The 18,312-nt window shown below is 43.0% G+C and overlaps 1 protein-coding gene across 1 annotated transcript; it reads right to left on the bottom strand.

The window, feature by feature from the left end:
* Window positions 1–11,043: 11,043 nt before the first annotated feature.
* Window positions 11,044–18,002, bottom strand: FKBP14 (FK506 binding protein 14). The gene is made up of 4 exons (XM_014937915.1): window positions 17,632–18,002; window positions 15,654–15,805; window positions 13,512–13,639; window positions 11,044–12,199 (listed from the first exon to the last, which is right to left on the bottom strand). Exons 1-4 carry the CDS (start codon window positions 17,826–17,828, stop codon window positions 12,041–12,043), a joined length of 636 nt encoding a protein of 211 aa, XP_014793401.1. The 5' UTR covers window positions 17,829–18,002; the 3' UTR covers window positions 11,044–12,040.
* Window positions 18,003–18,312: the final 310 nt, after the last annotated feature.

Raw genomic sequence — 18,312 nt, 5'->3', positions numbered from 1 at the left:
CCTGCGCGCGCAGCCGCCGCCGAACCGCTCCGTGCGGCGGGGCCCGGCCGGGGCGGCGATGGTGGTGGTACGGTCCGGCCTTGCCTGCTCCAGCGCAGCTCCCCCGGGCTACCGCGCCACCCTCCGGTGTCTGGCCTTGCCCTACGGCCATCGGGGGCCCCTCAGAGCCGTTCCTGCCGTTGCCCGAGGTCTTCCTGCTCCCCTCTCCCCCCAGAGATGGTGGCGGTCCCGGCGGCCACCTGCGGCCCTCAGGGCGAGAGGTGGTGGTCGCCGGTGCCTCGCGTGGGTGGAGGTGCCCTCAAACGCCACACCGGGGTGGGGGCCGTCGAAGTGTGAGGACACGAAAGTGGTGCCAAGAAGAAGCCTCCAGGCTGGGCATGTGTGGGTGGAGAGTGGGGCACTCGTCCTCCCGCAGCCCACCTCAGTGACCAAGAGGGGACACATACCCCCCCCATGTTAGGCCTTGGAAGAGAAGGGGCTCGTTTGTTCAGTTTGGGTCGTATAATTGAGTTGTGTGCCTCTATCTCACGCATAGGATCAATCTGGAAAGTAAAGCAGGTCATTTAACATGTGGTTTCCACCTCATTAGCCAGTCAAATTGCCAGATAAGGAGCCCACCAACCTTTGCAAAGCTGAGGGGGTGACCTGGCGACCAGGGACTTCTCTGCTGGCTTCGTGTGGAATGGCACGGTGAGCTCCTGCCCCTCCAGCGGCTGAACCCCTGGGGACCTCTCAGCTCTTTGGGGACGAGCACCAGCGTCACCAGGCCTGGAGTAAGATGGCAGTGACTGTCCCTCCAAGGATCCGTGCAGAGCACAGCATGCCATGGCGCATGGAGCAGGTGGCCAGCTCTGTTTGCCAAGCCCACCCAGATGGATCTGTCTCCTGTGCTCCATCCTCAGTGCACAACCTGTGCCTCCATACAGGGCTGAAAATACGGAGCTGTAGTCATGCAGGTCCACAGCTACCTGGTTAAACGGCTCCGGTTTAGGAAAACAGACTTCTTTTGCTGGTGTGAGGTAGCACCTTTACATTTTTGTCTCTGTCTTCAAGGAGAGGAACCTCGCTGCACGCTCCACCAATGCCTGCCCCGGACCAGACACTTTGTGTGGAGAAGGGACTGTCAAGTGTGTTTGATGGGAAGGTTTAAAGGAAGCTGGGGAAGAGGTCAGAAAGGCATAGATGAGCCAGCAGGCAGAACAAAGAACATTAAAAACTAGAGCGTTTCAGCATAAGAGCAGGAGGAAGCACGTATGGTTGGTGCGGCAGTGTGAAACCCCAGGAAGGCACAGAAAACATAGAATTCTATAAAAAGAGCTTTGTGCTTATATTCCAAGAGGCTTATTCTCAGCTCTTGCCTCATTTCACAGGTTTAATGCTTTTTGCCAGCAGAACTAATTACCTGAAAGTGTCCTGTCAGCATATTCTCCATCGTGCTGCACAACTTGGTGGTTGGAGTTGGGATATTTGCTTTTCTTCCTGTTTCTCTTCAGGAGCCCGACTTATTAGCATGGGCCGTGCCAGCCTAACATGCAGAATCAACTGCCACAAGAAGCACAGGACTGATAGTCACTCCAGATTTCAGTTAGTACTACACATGATGCACGTCTACAAGGTAGGATTCAAGACACTTAAATATCACACTGCTTATTAGATCAGTAGATCTAGTTTAGTAACCTGGCAAAAGAAAAACAAAAAGCCAGACAGAATCTGCATATGGGACCCTACATAAAAAGAAAAATTAGAATAAAAAAAATCCTGGAACCATGTGAGGCAAAAATCACCACAAGCAGCAGAAGGATCCGTGGGTCTGTGTGTGTTTGGAAATTATGGATAAACTTTGGACACCATTGCTGTCAAACTTAATTGCAGACAGTAAGTTGCAGCTTCATTGCATATCCGAAAGAGAAAGTAATTTGCTGGTCCCAGTCTAAATCTCAGTGAATGTGAAATATTGTGCTATCTGCGCCTTTTGGGGGTATATCAGTAATCTAAATAGGGACTAATTTAGAAGTCAGCACTTAGCCTCAATGCCTTTGCTTAAAAAGCAGGGCTGATCTTTAGCAACATGGAGCCCTTTCGTTGCTAGGATCTTCCATTATGTATTTTGAGCAACACCTTTGTTTTCCCCTACTATCAGCTTGCTGTCATCAGAATTACAGTTCAATGTGTTTTGCAACAGAAAAAAGGCTGGATATCTCCTGCTTAAAATATCGAACTGAAAGGTGATTTGAATCACCGAAAAGGCTGAGGAGTTTATACCAATTTAATTGTAACAACTTCAGTTGAACATAACAACCCAAATTCCTTGCTCTGGAGTTACACCAAGGATGAACTACGTCACAGGCAGCTTGCTTCTTAGAATCAGAAAGATAGCCGATGAAAAGAGCAGGTGCAATTTAAAAGGGGGTTTAAATTATATCCTATAACACACCACTCACATTACCCATATTATGCTCACTTAGATGACTAAGTCTATTCTCTAATTACACTGGAGATGATTATGGCTGAGTATAATCTACCTAAGAATTATTAGACTGTCTACAGAATGATTACATACCGGCGACACAGAAATCTTTGATGCTTCCTTTCCGTGTAAAGCTGTCATGAGCTGTGTAAAGCAGCAAGGATGAGTGGTTAGAGCATGGTCCTGGGAATCAAGAGAGCCTGGGGTGTATGTTGTTCCACCATAAGCTTGTAACCTCACAGCAATTAAATTACCTCATACATGAAATGGGGAGAGCATTTACTCACAGCTGCATCTTTGAAATCTTTCAAAGGAGATCGCTGCGGAAACAGAAAGTACAAAATTATAATCATTAGGACAAAGCCACAATGCTTATCTATTGATTATTTGCTCTTTGTCTTTAATAACATAACAGCAGAATTTATGGATATTAAATAATGGGTTTTTTTCTCCTGTGAAAGATGAATTTCCAGTGGGATGCAACATCAAAAACGGAGAGTGGGAAGGACACATCTTTAGAAAAGAGAATTTCAAAGAACCTTTGTTCTGTGTTTTATCTGTGAAAGGAATAGACCAAAAGGCAAACACAGCAACGTATAGTTTAAGTTACAGTTTATTTTTGTTCTTCTTTAAACACCTCCTTAGCTGGAGATCAAAGCCTATTCAGCAGTACTAGTACCCAAAATTCTCAAGACATTGCAACACTGATCTTTGATTTGTCTTTCCAAAATACTTTCCTCTGCAAGTTCAAGACAGCAGCCATGCAGGCATAGGAACAATGAAATTAGTTTTCTCAGCAAACAGTGTTTAGAAGAAGTTGGCTTAATGCAGACAGGAAAAAAGACCATCCAAAACTGTTGAAATTATATTTAAAAAAATGCTCTATAATAGATTTTGGTGGAAGAGTGGTACAGCCAAGAAAGCCTTTTTGTTGGTATTCATTCTTGTTATTTCAAGCCACCCTCTTAGTCTTGTTCTCTCTGGTGGAGCACTGATTTGGAGTACCTAAAGATGGGATGAACTGGGGTTGTACAGAACAAGTGTACCTAGTTGCTGCTAAGTCAGAATTCTAAGCCTATACCCATAAAGGTATCCCAGTAAACTTAAATGATTCCAGGATCATGATTGCAGGAACACAAAACTTCTAAAATACAGAAGAGTTAGTAACATTGAAAAAGCCTGTCAGCCTCTAAGATAATAGCTACACCATAGGCCAGGAAATTCAACTGATATCACAGAACAAATCTAAAGAGCAAAAATTATCAACAGTACTTGGTTGTTTTGGGTTTTTTATATGGTCAGGAGGCTGGAGCAGAGAGTTGAGAGTACTTCTCCCATATTGAAGGTGGCTTCACTAATAACAGAGGGTGGCAGGTGCAATATTCTGATGGGAAGTAAAGATGTCACCTGCTGGGCTCAGTGAATGTTAAAAACAAAAAAAGATATGAGAAATCCTGGCTGCAGCCCCTTTATCCCGTTATACCATTGAAGATAATCCATGTAAATGGCTGCAGCTGTACGTTAGGTGACACTGTAGGCACAATGGCAGGCTCAGATGCTGAGCTCTTACTCACACACCACAGACAGTGATTCATTTCTCCATGCACAAGTGACATAACAGAACACAACTGCTTCGTCAGTGTCACAGGGACAGAAGACAGCATGCTACAAGCACTCTGGGCACGCTGCAGTTATTATTGGCTTACAAATTCCATGAGCCTGGAGCTTTTTTAGTGTGTTAGAACAGCACCTGTAACAATGAGCCTAAAACGCTTGACAATAGCTTAAGACTCATAATAATAAATAGTCAGGGCGGGTGGAAGAGGGAAATATGTCACCCTGAGAAGATAAGCCAGTAATGACAACAAAGCAGCAGAAAATACAGAGACAACAGCATGACTTCCTTATGCAGTGATCCGGTTTGAGCTTCATGTAGGCTGCCATTGTTGTGATGCTGCCTGTACAAACACTTGTAGCTGATCAGTGAACTGGAAAAGGGGGCTCACCTCCCTCTGCAAGAAATGCACTATAGTAACTCTGTGCTATGTAGTTACTCTATTTACGATTATATTAAAATGCAAGCACAGAGTTTTTCTCAGCATTATTCATAAATTTGCAACAGCTTGAACATAAATCAGTAAGATTAAAAAAAACAGTTCTGGTGTTATGTAGGCAATACAGGAGTTCATTAAAGCAACTGCGTACCTGAAGCAGCTTTATGGTGTATTTTAGTGTGTCATGGCTGAATAATCTATGTGTAAATTGCCGCAAATTAAATCACAGCACTTAGAGAAAAGATGGGACAGTAATACAAGGGACAGAAAGTGCCACTACGTGATTTAGCAGCCATCTGGTGCAGTGCAAGTAGCACTCCTTCAGGGGAGGTACAGTCTTCTGATTAGTTACCACAGCAACAGGTCTGCTGACTACGCTGGAAAAGTTCTGTGTGTCAGCAAGCTTTTCTCCCCTCCCATACACATCATACACTGCAGGGTGTGAGCAGTGGCACATCATTCCTAGGCTGTAGATGGTTTTGCAGCACCATTCCCATTATTCCACTTTTCGTGAGACTTAAAACTTGGACTTCATTTATTGTTTTTTTGTCAATATGACTTTAAGCAGTCCTGACTCCAAAACGCCCCTTGATGATTAAGTCATTTTCCTTATTCATGGAAGTGGAAGATAGCTGCAGGTGGGAAGGGACCTCTGATAACAGAAATACTTCAAACTTAGATAACCCGAAGAAGTTCTTTTGGCTCCTGTACTTCCAAAATGATGGGAAAAAAATATGTTTAAGCATATCTGCAACTCACTTTTACTCCTGTGATTCTCTCCCCCTTCCCACCGGTGGGGGGATGAGATGGGGGGGAGAAGTGAGGAAGCCGCCGTGTGGTGATTAGTTGCCGGCTGGGGTTAAACTACTACACTCTTTCCCATAAAAAAACCCCCAGATTTACATAAACAAATTTTTCCACAACTTTAAAAATAGTAGTTAATAGGAGGTAGGAAAAATAACAAGGCTCAAACTATTTTACGTTTTTAAAAATAACAAGGCTCAAACTATTTTACGTTTCATGCTAGTTGCCTGTTATTCCTAATGTACATATTTTAATAAAGAAACGTATAAAACAATACGTATAAACATATAAAACAATAAATTACCCAGGAGTTTTTAAACTGCCCTGTATTGGCTGTGGATATCAGTCAAGAAGAGCTGGATGGTATGGGGAGCTGCTCCCCTGCCTATTTTTTTGGTTCAGCTTGGAGAAGGGAAGGCTGAGGGTTGACCTCTATGTAGCCTACAGCTTCCTCACAAGGGGCAGTGGGAGGGGACGTACTGATCTGCTCTCTGGTGACCAGTCACAGGACACAAGGAAATGGAATAAAGTCGCGTCAGGGGAAGTTCAGATTGGACATTAGGAAAAGATTCTTCACTGAGAGTGTGGTGGGTCAATGGAACAGGCTCCTCAGGGAAGCGGTCATGGCACCAAGCCTTTCAGAGGTCAAGGAGCGTCTGGATGACACTCTTACGTCATATGGGTTGATTTTAGGTAGCTCTGCGGGTGTTGAACTCCATGATCCTCATGGCCTTTTCCAACTCGAGATATTCTATTATTCTATTTTCTCTGCTATTTCCCCCCAGTGCAAGGACCCCTGCTGTTTTCTCCAAGCCTGCGCTTGGAGAACCTGCCCACACCAGACAGTGGTGTGACAGAAGCCTGGCTGGTGCTGGTCCAGTCTGTCCAGAGACACTGACATGTCCCTCTGCTGCCCTCCCACAGCTGCCTGCTCAAGAAGCAAGATTAATTGATGTGCTAGAGCCCACCTCACCAGCCTGCCTTCAGACAGCCCCACCACAGCGCGAATGGCTGGTTGTAGCTGTGAAAGGATGCCATGGGGAGGTGGACTTGGCTGAGGGTCACAGTGGCAGGATCTGGTACCAAATGAATAGGAGTGTTGGCCACTTCTGCTCCACACGTGCTCCCACTGCAGTTTGTGCTCGTGTGTCAGCTGTAAGATGAGCAGATCTTTGCTTCAGAGTGAGTTTTGCCGAGGCAGAGCGCCAGTCTACGTCGTGATGTCCATGTCACTGCGCTATGCCCAGGTTTTAACCCAACTAGTAACAGTGACAATAGGAGTGAGGATATGGCAGCACATAAGGGCCGAAATACTGGATGCAAATGCAAATTCTTACCTTCTGTTGAAAGGAAAGAATATCACCAGTCTTACCTCTAAGTATAGTGGTCAGAGTCACTAAGAATAAAATCCAGCAGGACATAATTCTCTTTAAGCTACAAATAGTCCGTTACTACAGCCATATAGATTCCATACCCAGAGATGGACACGGGGTCACTAAGAATGTTTTGCTTTGAAAACCTGCAGCTTAGAGAGACCAGAGCTAAGCTGTGCTATTTACTCCCAGAGAGACAGCAGGCTCTGCACGCAAAAGAAATAGGTATTACCCAGTTCCCTACCCAGGGAAAGAGGCAGGAGAGGAAACATCAGCTGCTTTAAAGACATTTCAATGGCAGTAAAACGTAAGAGGACAGGATTGATTTAATGCTTTCAGTCCGACTCCCAGATGAGGAATCAATTATCCTGCGTCATTTAATCTCCTTAAGCAGGTCATGACACAAACTAGAAATTAGAAGCATTGTATCTAATATGAAGAGCAGCTCTTAATGGTAGTTAGCATCAGCCTCATGTTCTTCCTCTAAAAATCCAACTGTGATTTGGGGAACTCCGAAGAGTTGGTTCCACTAGATTTCCACAGTCAGATCCTAATATTTTAAGAGTGGCTTTGCTCCTTGTTTATCTAATGGAGATGCAGAGCAGTTAGAACTGAAAAAAAAATAAATATGTATATAAAAAAATACTATCCCCATGGACAAACTCCAGCCCTCCATCAGGAACATGGCCTTCAGAAACCTTGCACAAAATTACTCACCTGATGTGTTTCAAACTATCCTCTGTCTTCGTGGCAAATTTCCCAGCTAAACCAAGCTCCTACTTTGTTTTACATCACTCAAGAGGACAGGAGTCCCACACAGCTCCCAACCAGGTGCAACCCCTAGCAAAATCAGCCTGCTTTTGGAAAAGAACCTCTGAGAAAGAAGAAAAGTGATGCAGGAGGAGGCTCCCTCTGAATCCCCTTCAGGCTGGGAAAGCTGATAATGAAGGTCCTTGTGCCTGGAACAGATACAGAGTTTCCTACTGAGCTTTTCAATTACGTTTCTTGTGTGAATCTGTTGACATAATCAAGCATGAGCATGAAAACAGAAGCAGGGTAGCTAAAGAAAGATCCTTGTCAGTTGTTTTTCCTACGTACCAGGAGAAAACTAGGGCACAGAATGTAAGCATTACGATTAACTTTCAAGAGAGGCTAAAATTATCCAGGATTATACAAATATAAGCAGTTTTTGTTTATTTCCTGTTACCAAAACCAATTCAGTGTTGAAGATATATGAAGGGGTTTAGGGTGGTGGGTTTGGGGTTTTTTATGCTTGTATTTTTTTGCAAAAGCTCTATAATTTGGCTGATGTATTTTAAAGAAGCAGCCAAATGCAATGTACCCATTTTGAATATTCTTTAATGGACCTTGGAAGTGTGAATTTAAACTTTGTCATAAGAGTAAAAATCTATATAGAAACTGGCTGAAGCAGCGATTTCTAGTCAAAGTCAGATCAGGAACCAGCCTTATAATTTGCAATACCTACATCAGTGGCTGCCAACATTCTTTCTGCCAAGGAAGCAGATACCAAAGGATCTAGGAAACAAAATCTTGTGCCCTTCTCACATCGCTCTGCCTACTTCCACTCTCTCTCACCTCATTTCCCCTAGCTTTGCTTTTTCCCCACAATGCCCCAAAGCAGCGAGCTCTCCCCATCCTGCTGATACTCACCTGCCATCTGAAACAGGCATTTCTGGGTCAAGGGATAGAGCAGAAACGACGGGGTGTGGGGAGCACATACCACAAAGACAAGTGTAATTGAAAGGCTGACCTGTACCACCTATTTTTACACTGGAGTACTCAGGAAAGACACTGTGGATCATTTTCGTTCTAAACGTCATGAAGACGAAACTATGGTAGCAGTTTGTTCAATATGTACTTAACGCTGCAGTTTTATGGCTCTGTCACACACAGCACTCACCAGAACAGCTCTATACTGGGGATGTTGCTGGCAGCACAAGGACATAAGGTACTGAAAAGCAAAGATTTAAGACCCGATGAAGTGATTCCTTCATTTTCAACACTGTTTGCCTTGTCAGTTGATCTCAAAGAAGAATGCTTTAAAAAACATTTCAAACTACAAGCAGCATTCCTGAAGCTTTGCCAAAAGCTTTCTTGTGTCACTGCATTGCATATCAAGAATTTTCAAATAAAATGAGCTCTGAAGGCTGCTTCTGTACCTACAGAAGGCACCAACTCCCACTGTAATTGCTGTGTAGCGGCTCTGAATAACAGGCTACCATTCTAAAAACCATCAGTACATATTTTCCTATACTACCACAAAACAAGAACCATGTGAAGAAGGCTATAAGCTGCAGGAGGCAGGATACAATATGTGCTCAGAACACTGTTTTGAAGCCTCTCTGCTTTTTTCAAGTGCTGCATTTTACAGACAAGCAGCAAGGTTTTGTTTCTTCAGGGGAAACACACCTTGTGTTTCACACATAAGCCAGCTCAAACACTGCTGAGGGCTACTGAAGTTCCAATATTCCTTCTCCCCTTGGCTGCCTGCTCTGCCCTCCTGCAGGTGGCTGGCTGGCTCCTGCTGGCACTGCAGCAGTACGCCCTGGGGATTAACAAGCAGAAGCAACTGAGGTTAAGACAGGTAGTGCTATTTCTACCTAAGAAATCCCTTCATCTTCACAGGACTGTAGGCAAAAAGTTGAAGTGACTTCTCAAAGCTACAGCTGATTCTGTACTTTTGAAAAAATTTTTTTTTTCAGTTCACTTTCAGAAATTTAATGCAGCAAAAAAAGCATTAAGAACAAAAAACGTCTACTGATCTGACATAAACCTACACACATCACCAAATAAAGCATCTCAGTCCCACAGCTTTAATACTGCGCTGGCATTAACAAACTAACTACAGTACATGTTGACTGAAAGTTATTTTTATGAAATGCTTTAAAAAAATCTAAGCAGAAGATAATGTCTCTGTACATTTCACACCATTCACTGACTTCCAACTCCTATTTAATACAAAGGAAACAGCAGTTGGACCTTCCTGAAAGCATATGCTGGCACCCTGTTATTCAAGCTTAACTTTTCATATATTTGGTCAGTAATCTGGGCCAAGTTTTATTTCATGCTTTTATGCTTTCGTTCCTGAGCCACATTTTCAGGGAACATGCTAAACACTGCAAACAATCATTCAAAACCCCATCAGATCCAATACAAGTCTCAGTTCTGCTCTTCCCAGCAGCACACACACAGTATTTCCTCCTTGGTTGGTCGAGTACCTGCCAGTTCCCACATCCCAGGCAAGATCACCTTAAGGGTCAACTTCATATCCCATTAGCCCTCCTAAGTGTAGGCTGTGCTAATTGTCCAGGCTTTTCATGAAGTCAATGGGGAAAGACAGGAAACTAGTTGATAAGGCATCTACGAACAACATGAACAACACACATGGGATGAGTTGTCCCCAAATGCCTAGTGCTCTTGTGACTGCAGAGGAAATCAAGACACACAGCACAGAACATGCAAGCAACCTTGGGAGAGCTTAAGTCAGTCAAGCTCAATTTTCATAAGTGCTGAAGGGGAAAAAAACCAAACCCAACAATATGCAAAATCATGACTGGTAAAAAAAGTTAAATAAGAAATGATTATTCATTATTTCTTCAAAATCCAATAATCAGGACAAGCAACAAGCCTAGAAACAAAGGGAAATATTTTCCTCACTTCTCTACTGTGAAACTCACTGCTATAGAACATTATGGAAAGAAAAGTATAAATGGGTTCAAGAAAACTAGATGGCATCATTGAAGAAGACCTAAAGGTTACTGAAAACAGAATATGCGGCCAGAACTCCGTATCATGTAGGCCACCAGCCACAAAATGCCAAATGCTGGAATAAAAACAAAACAAAACACCCCAGCACTGCATACCTTCACTTATACTCCCCCCGGCAACAGTCACTATTGACAATAATCTGTAATGTCCATATATAGCTGAACTCTGTTTAATAAAGTAGTCTTTTAATACTTACTTACAACACTAGGTGGCAGGGAAAACAACTAGCTTGTCTACAGCGTTGAGAACCTTGAACGTGGAGACTCACTTGGCAATAGTTAAGGCTTAGTGCAATGCAGCAATCTCTGTTTCCAACAACTGCATTTGCTTTGTGTCTACACACAGCCTTAAGCAACATTTTTCAAATAAAATACTGTGTTCAGAGACGCATGTCAGTGGTACCAGAACACACGCTAATTCTTTCCTTGAGATACCTTGCCCTCTCATTTAAAAAAATGCAACATGTTTCTTTCTCTCCAGAAACAGTTCAAACAAACACAAAATGGAGCTGAAATCCTTATGGTCTCCATCTCTGTAAAGACACACCACCATAACGTTTACCTCATGCCTCTCTTTTTCTAAAAAGTCACTTTATTGTGTAAAATTCACATCACTTGTGCTACTTGTGCAAATATGGCAAATGGGCAATGATGAAACAAGTTCTGCAACTCATGCAGTTGTAAAGCAGGCAAGCCAATGCAAATTGCTCTTCAGGCCATACTGATTCTCCTGTCAGTGTGCTCTTCCCCTTCTGCAAATGGGAAAAACTTCAGTCCTGAGTTTCAAAACGTGTGTGTGTTCAGGCGTGTGTCATGGACACCACCTCCACACTGCAGCATAACTTGCTATTTTCCAAGTTACAGACATTTCCTAGAATGTTGCTGACATAACACTGAAAGTCTGACATTTAACTCCTACTTTGTTCACATAATTTAAAGAAAAATGCAGACAATTATTGGCACAGTTGGTAACATTCTCCCTTTAGAAGAGCAAAGTCAGCACAGGATAGCCATTCTTCTCATCCAGCTTTGTATCAGTTTCTCAGCTGTATAAAGAGATGCTGATACCTTCTAGCACTTCTTTTGAAAAATCTGCACCAAGAAAAAAGCAAAGTCAGCGCTCTGCTTTTCAAGCAATGACACACAAGAAGGAAGGTCAAGTAATTAAGCCACAGACTAGAAGCTATACATAAAGGAGTTGCTGAACATGATCTTAACACACAAACAAATCACAGAAAGGCACTAAACTGGATTTTGATTTTCACAACGTTTGTTAACTCGAAGGTTTGTTTCATTTCTGAAAAATAAGTTAATACAAACATTTAAAAAACACTGATGTGCAAGTCTTTGCTGCATAAAAGGAGGTACATTTTCATACTTTAAAATAGTTTAAAACATTTTGTACACAATGAACGGAAATTCTCTTTTATATAAACAAAGAGTGTTTCTTTGCCAACAGCAGCTGTCAATTCCAAAACACAGAATTAAGATGACAAGAGAACCAGACAGTCTAAGTCATTGCCATTTGCATCAAAAAAATTATGCCACCCTTTTCTACAGCTCATCATGCTTGTATGTAAATTCCCTTGCAGATATAAACCCATCACTGTCTTCATCTTCTTTATCAAAGATGTCTTCAACCAAAGCATCGTGCTGGGTGTCATTTACCACTGCTCCATGCTTTTCAAATTCTTTCTTCAAGTAAATTTTCACCTATAAAACAAAAAGCTGAAAGTCAATGTTTTTTGGCTTATGAAAGAATTGATTACTGTAGTGTAAGAGAGGGCCACTCCGTTCAGCGTGATAGTATTAGACAAAAGATACCCTCCTTCCTACGCCAGTGCCAGAATAATACTTGCCTGACAGTAAACCTAGCAAATCAGTTGACATACCTTTATGGTATCTGACCAAAATATGAGCCTGGAAAACCTGTCATCTGATATCTATACAGTAAAGTATGAATAACTAGGCAGAAGTTATTAGCTACCAATTGATCAGAGACCCAAACAGCTTGTTCACATACATCCTAGCACTTTGGCTATTTACATCTACTGTTTTTGTCACCTGAAATATATAGAGACTCTGTCCACAATCTCAGCGTTTGCCACTCTAATGGGAACTACATTAATAAAGATATACTTCTAAACATCCCAAAGTTTTTCAGGACAAAGATAACTTAATGTAGTTTTTAAACAGACTACTGGAACAGTTATTTACACTGTTAGTTACTAATAGTGAGCAGTGTTTTGAACAACATCAGATTATTTTTACTGAGTTTGACTACTGAGATCCCAAGTTTTCTTAATTGCAGAGCCTTCTGTAAGAATATCAGTATCAACATACCCACCTGTTAAACAGATACCACTTGTGTAACAAGAACTGTCACAATGGGCTGTTAACACAATATAAATGGGCCATGTTTCAGGTCTGTTTTATTCATTTCACATTCTGATATTTGTTTGGGTCATTGCTTAAATTTCTAATACATGGGCATTGAGCACAGCGACACAGTCTGATTAGTACAAATGATTAGTCTTTTGGGTCTAGCAAACTGTATCAGCCCCAAAACAAAATGAACTCAGTGGCTTACCCTAAGTTCTCATGTACGACTTTTGCCCATCAGAAAAGCAAAAGACTGAAAACAAGGTGTATGACAGTATATGAGCTGAAGACAAGCAAGAAAGGCAAAGCACAGAGATGGTAGCTTAATTGTTAATCCAAGAATAGTAGTTCAAGAGCATTCAGCAGGAAAGATAGCAACATGAAAAGGCATAAAAGTCCAAAGGCAAAAAAAAGTAGAGAATTGGAAGGCAGCAACATTGAGAGTCATCTCCAGGGAAGAACAGAGACTCACGCTTCCCCACATTAAGTTATACTAGTGGGCATTCTGCTTGCAGAGTTGCTCTGTGCACAGTAGCAGCTAAAATATAACTTGTGTTTTGATACTTCCTAAGAGGATCAAGTTAAGCTTATCTTTCACTTTCCACTATCCCATCCTGTTAGACAAGAATGGTAACCCACTCACCTCTTGCTTGGACAGTTTCCAGTCATCATTAAGATCCATCTCTTGGAAGGATTCATGAGACCTTGGTCCATTCCTAATTTCTAGAAGGTCAATGTTGAAAATCAGTGTGCTCTCAGGTGGAATTTTTCCTGTCCAAAATGGTAAACACGGAGATGAGTTATAAAACAACTGCATATTGAGTGCCATACAAAAGCCATACACATCAGAGCAGTGTTCCAGTAACCCTACTGCTTTCAGAGCATCCGGCAGTTTGAACTAACAAAGATAAGTATCTGTAACGGTGATAACTATTTCAGACTGTAGCCTGGATCCCAAGCAGCCCTTACAGCACATATGCAACTTTAGATGCAAGGAGTTTTGTGGGATGCTATTTGGAAGATACGGTGTTAAATACACCCTTAGCTGCAGCAACAAACAGGTTTGAGTATTTCTGGGAAGAATAAGTGTGCAGAAGCTCCTGGAAATAGAGGGCATGGTGGCCTGCTTAGAGTTTGGAGTACAGGTAATTTTTCTGAGCATTACAGAAAAAGGCATGTGACTCATCATTCAAGTCAGACAGCAAGCAAGGTGGGATGCTAGTGAAATTGCATGCATTCAGAGGAAAGCATAAAGAAAATTGAATAATTCTGTCTTCAAAGGCATAATTTGAAAATAGCAACATAATTATATTCAAATACTTCAAAGTTTTCCTAAAGTGAGTAATTTCTTATAGGACTTAGTAGCGTTTACTTGTTCAGCCTTCTAGCATTAAACACAGAGATGAGGCTTGCAAGTCTGTAAGAACAACTGTAGTGCTTTACATATTAATCAAGCCAATGAGGCCTGTGATGACTACGTGGGCTCTGCAGCATTTAATATCTTTTTGTGAAAAAAATTACAGTTGTGCCCTGCATACAATCAACTGACTATCACAAGTTTCCTGTTCTGTACTAGAAACATGATTACTTCTAATACTATCCCTTGAACCCCGAACCAAGGCTTCTAGAAAAATATGTTTTTAAATAATAGTCTCAAGAAAGGAAGGTATGCAGTACGCTATGGCATACTACTTAGCATGGAGTAATATGGAGTACTACTTTGCTTATGTTCAGCCCTACTTGCCAGAAGACACAGACATGCAAAACACTCCTCACTCCTAAAACAGTCTCAGATTAATGGGAGAGGACAGTCGCAGGAAGGATTATACCTTCCAAGGGATTTATCCTTTCTGCCTTGAATCCTTGCATTACCTTAGGTCATTCGTGATAACTGTTGTCATGACAAGATACTCCTAATAATTGCTCCAAAAAACTAAAACAAACCCCATAGAACAGAAAAAGTAGCCTTCCTACATCATTCAAGCTGTCACTTGAAACTCCAGATTCCCAATCTGGTCCTCCCATTAAAATAGGAATCTGGAAGTGTTGGAAAGGAAAAACCCCAAACACCCTCAGTAGCAGACAGGTTGAGAACACACTACAAACAATGATTTTATTGTCTGCATGCCATTCGATCCGTTTTCAGTAGATGCCAATGTGATTGCCCATGTACCTGTGTATCTTCTTGTGGATAACAGGGACTACTGCCCAAACTGAAAATAGCTAAAAGAAAGTGTCCCTAGATGGAGAAATAAATGGTGACTTTTCACTGTATCAGCTAAAAATTAGTTGGGCAGCAGTACAGGGAGTTTCTTAGGGTTCTAAAAAAACCACAACTGCAAGCAAGAACGAAGCTTGCACATGCACATTTTTATGAAGTATTACCACAAACAAAGCTGCAACAGCCAAAAAGCCAACTGTTACCTAAGCAACCACTTCCAGCTTGACTGTAAAAATAAGGGGGTGAGGAAAGCAAGAAAAATAAAAATAAAAGTAAAAAAGTGGGGCACCGTTGAATGCAGCACTAACAGAAAAGACACTCAGGACATAACACACAGCAGCTACCATCAATTCCTGCTTTTTTCCTGCATTCATCATGTAATCACTTAATGGTTATTTCCACAGAAAACAAATTTATGAGAAAGAGCACCTGACTCCATTTTTTCTTATTGAATGTAATCAGCCTGGAAACCTTGAACGTTTGCTAAACTCTTAGGCCAAGAATAACAGAAAAATACAGAAATTAGAAACAATTAAAGTAAGGGAAGGACTTCAGGTGCTTTACCTTTCCCTTCTTTTCCATAAGCAAGGGCTGGTGGAATAGTTAGCTTCCGCTTCTCCCCCACACACATGTCTTTCAAACCTTTGTCCCAGCCTTTGATAGCTTCCCTTATGCCAAGTGTAAACCACATAGGTTGACCATTGTTATGCTTGTGACTGGAAAAAAAATAGAATAAAACACTTAAGTTTTCAGATTGTAAGTTCCACAAAAGGCAAGTGAAACAGACGGAATATCACAGCATAGATATATAATTAAAAACACATCACTATTTGACACCTTGGCATTTCTTAAATGAAGACCTAGACTTTCAAAGTCTTTAAAACTTATGCCTTGCATGACAAGGTTCCTTAAAAAGTAGAAAGAAATAAAATATATACATAGTGTGTTTATGACAACACCAAGCAACCAGGATCCCCACCTTCACTTCTCTGATCACTTCCTTCCACTTTGAAATTGATCAGACTGGAAAGTCGCTTCTATTTAAAAATCTACATTCAAGGCCATTCATATTCTTTGGTAAATTGCAAATCAAAAACCAGTTTGGTCATGATTGCAATATACCTTATAACATCCTTACAAGAATCAGCCACAGCTCTTCCAAAGAAAGTCAGGAGGAAAAAACCAACTACACAGTCCAGAAAAACAGAAACAAATGCATGCAAAACATTCAAGTTTAAAGTAGGCAGACAAGACTGTTTTACAACTTAACCGGGTGGTATTTCAGGGCTACTTTCACTCTACTGACAGACACAGAATTTTAGAAGCTGTATTTACTAGTCATGCAGGAGAGGTGCTTAACAAGAAAATAGAGGACTTACAGAAGTTAGTCAGCAGCAAAAACTTAGAGTGCCACTAGAACTCCTTTTAGAGAGGCAGGGTAACTAAAAGAGAAAATTAGTGAGACTTTAGTTTAAATTGTCTGCAAGAGCATAAACATGCAAAACATTGGGTTTTTTCCTTAATACATTCTACAAAAGTAGACTTCAGACATAGCCGACAGATACTTGAGCATTCTGCTGTCTCCCACTATTAACACTTCGTTGATGTTTTACAGGAAAGGCAACATTAACGAGTCGTTGCAGGCTGTTAGCAGACTCCCTCGAATTTTTGGCTTTTCCCCCTACTTGCATAACTGTGGGTCTGGTATGTTAATTTGTCTGGTCAGGGGCAGGTGAAGAATATGCCGTTTCAGTGATGAAAAGCTGTCGTTGTGCTGCCAGTAGCGGAAAGACAGATATAACTTCAGGGTTTTTTTTAAGTTACAGACTCGTCCCCTAGAAGTTTGCTTTAGAAACCAGGCAGAAATTCGTGCACAGCAGAAGACTTATGAAACTGCTGAAATCATATACCAAAACCTGGGTCTAAGTCGCAGAAGAGGATGCTTAACATCCCCATCTTTCAACAAATGCCACACGGGTCTACTTTCTACAGACCATCCAGAAAACAAAAGCTAAATAAGAATTATTTTATAGCCTCGATCTGATATAGGAAAAGGAGATAAGCTTGACGCTGGCTTGACTGTTCACCTTCAACAGCATTGTCAGCCAGCGCTCCCTAAACTGTCAAAGTATAAAGGCAAACCAAACTTTCTGAAATCGGTGGCGGCGGAAAGGGTCCCACTGACAAGTCTGTGCAGCTCTTTAAGCTACTTTAATTCAATAACAACTAAAACGTAGCGCAATGTATGAGCACGCATGCATCGCTCCCGTTTCCTTGCACAGGGGCAAACGCCAGTTCGGTGCCTTTTGGATGAGAGGAGGGAAATTGTGCAAATAGAACAGAAATCCCCCCTCCCCCAACAGAACACTCCTCACCGGGCTATTTCGCAAAGGGACTGCGGGCCGCCGTGAGGGGAACGCACCGCCAGAAGAGATCACCCACGTTAAAACACATATAAAGGTATATTTTTATTATTATTTTCCCGGCGCAACCTCACCCACCAGCCCGCTCGAAGGCTAGCCGCCCGGGGCCAACTACTTACGTGGAGTGAAACATGGAGCCGTCCCTCTCCAGGTACCCCTCGTAGTGAACCAGCAGCATGTCCCCCCACTTGGTCCTCCTGTGGCAGATGAACGGCTTCTGCAGCACCTCCACCTTCACCTCCGCCGCGGGGATCAGCGCCGCGCCCGCCCAGCCCAGCGCTGACACCAGCAGAGCGGCCCGCAGCGCCAGCCCCATCGCGGCCTCACAGCCAGGGTTCCCCCCCCTCCACCGGCGCCCACCTCACGGCCGCTGGGCCGCCATCCCGCGCCTACGAGCCTCCCCGCAGCAGCGGCTCCGCAGACGTGGCAGCGGCCCCCACAGCCGGCGGCCCCTGGCTCCCGACGTTCCCGGGCCGGCGACGCGCTCTCTGATTGGCTCGCCTCACAGGCAGCCCAGAAAAAGTACTCGCCCATTGGGTTATACCCGTGTCACTCCCTCGGCTTGTCCAATCTTCAGCAGCGCTCCGTGGGCGGGGCGCTCAGCGAAGGGGGCGGGCGGGCCTCGGCGCTCCAGGAAGCGAACGTTAGCGAGCGGGGGAACCCCGCGGAGCGCGCGCACAATAGAGCCGGCTCCTGCCGGCCGCCGATTGGGCGGCGCTCTCACGGACGGCGCGTTTTGATTGGCTGCGGAGGGCCACCTGCTTTGGGAGTTCGGTGCCCGCCCCCCCAACCCCCGCCTC

Source organism: Calidris pugnax, unplaced genomic scaffold (genome assembly GCF_001431845.1).
Source record: "Calidris pugnax isolate Ruff unplaced genomic scaffold, ASM143184v1 scaffold11, whole genome shotgun sequence".
Taxonomy (NCBI): domain Eukaryota; kingdom Metazoa; phylum Chordata; class Aves; order Charadriiformes; family Scolopacidae; genus Calidris; species Calidris pugnax.
The sequence above is the reverse complement of the archived record's forward strand: the minus strand, read 5'-3'. Positions and strand labels throughout refer to the sequence as shown.

Bases quoted from the DNA above. Each gene is read 5' to 3' on its own strand.
- FKBP14 (XM_014937915.1), bottom strand. From the start codon at position 17,828: ATGGGGCTGGCGCTGCGGGCCGCTCTGCTGGTGTCAGCGCTGGGCTGG. The intron at 13,640-15,653 runs GTAAAGCACCTG...CATTTTGGACAG, and splicing joins TTATGGAAAAGAAGGGAAAG to GAAAAATTCCACCTGAGAGC. The intron at 12,200-13,511 runs GTGAGTGGGTTA...TTTGTTTTATAG, and splicing joins GGAAACTGTCCAAGCAAGAG to GTGAAAATTTACTTGAAGAA.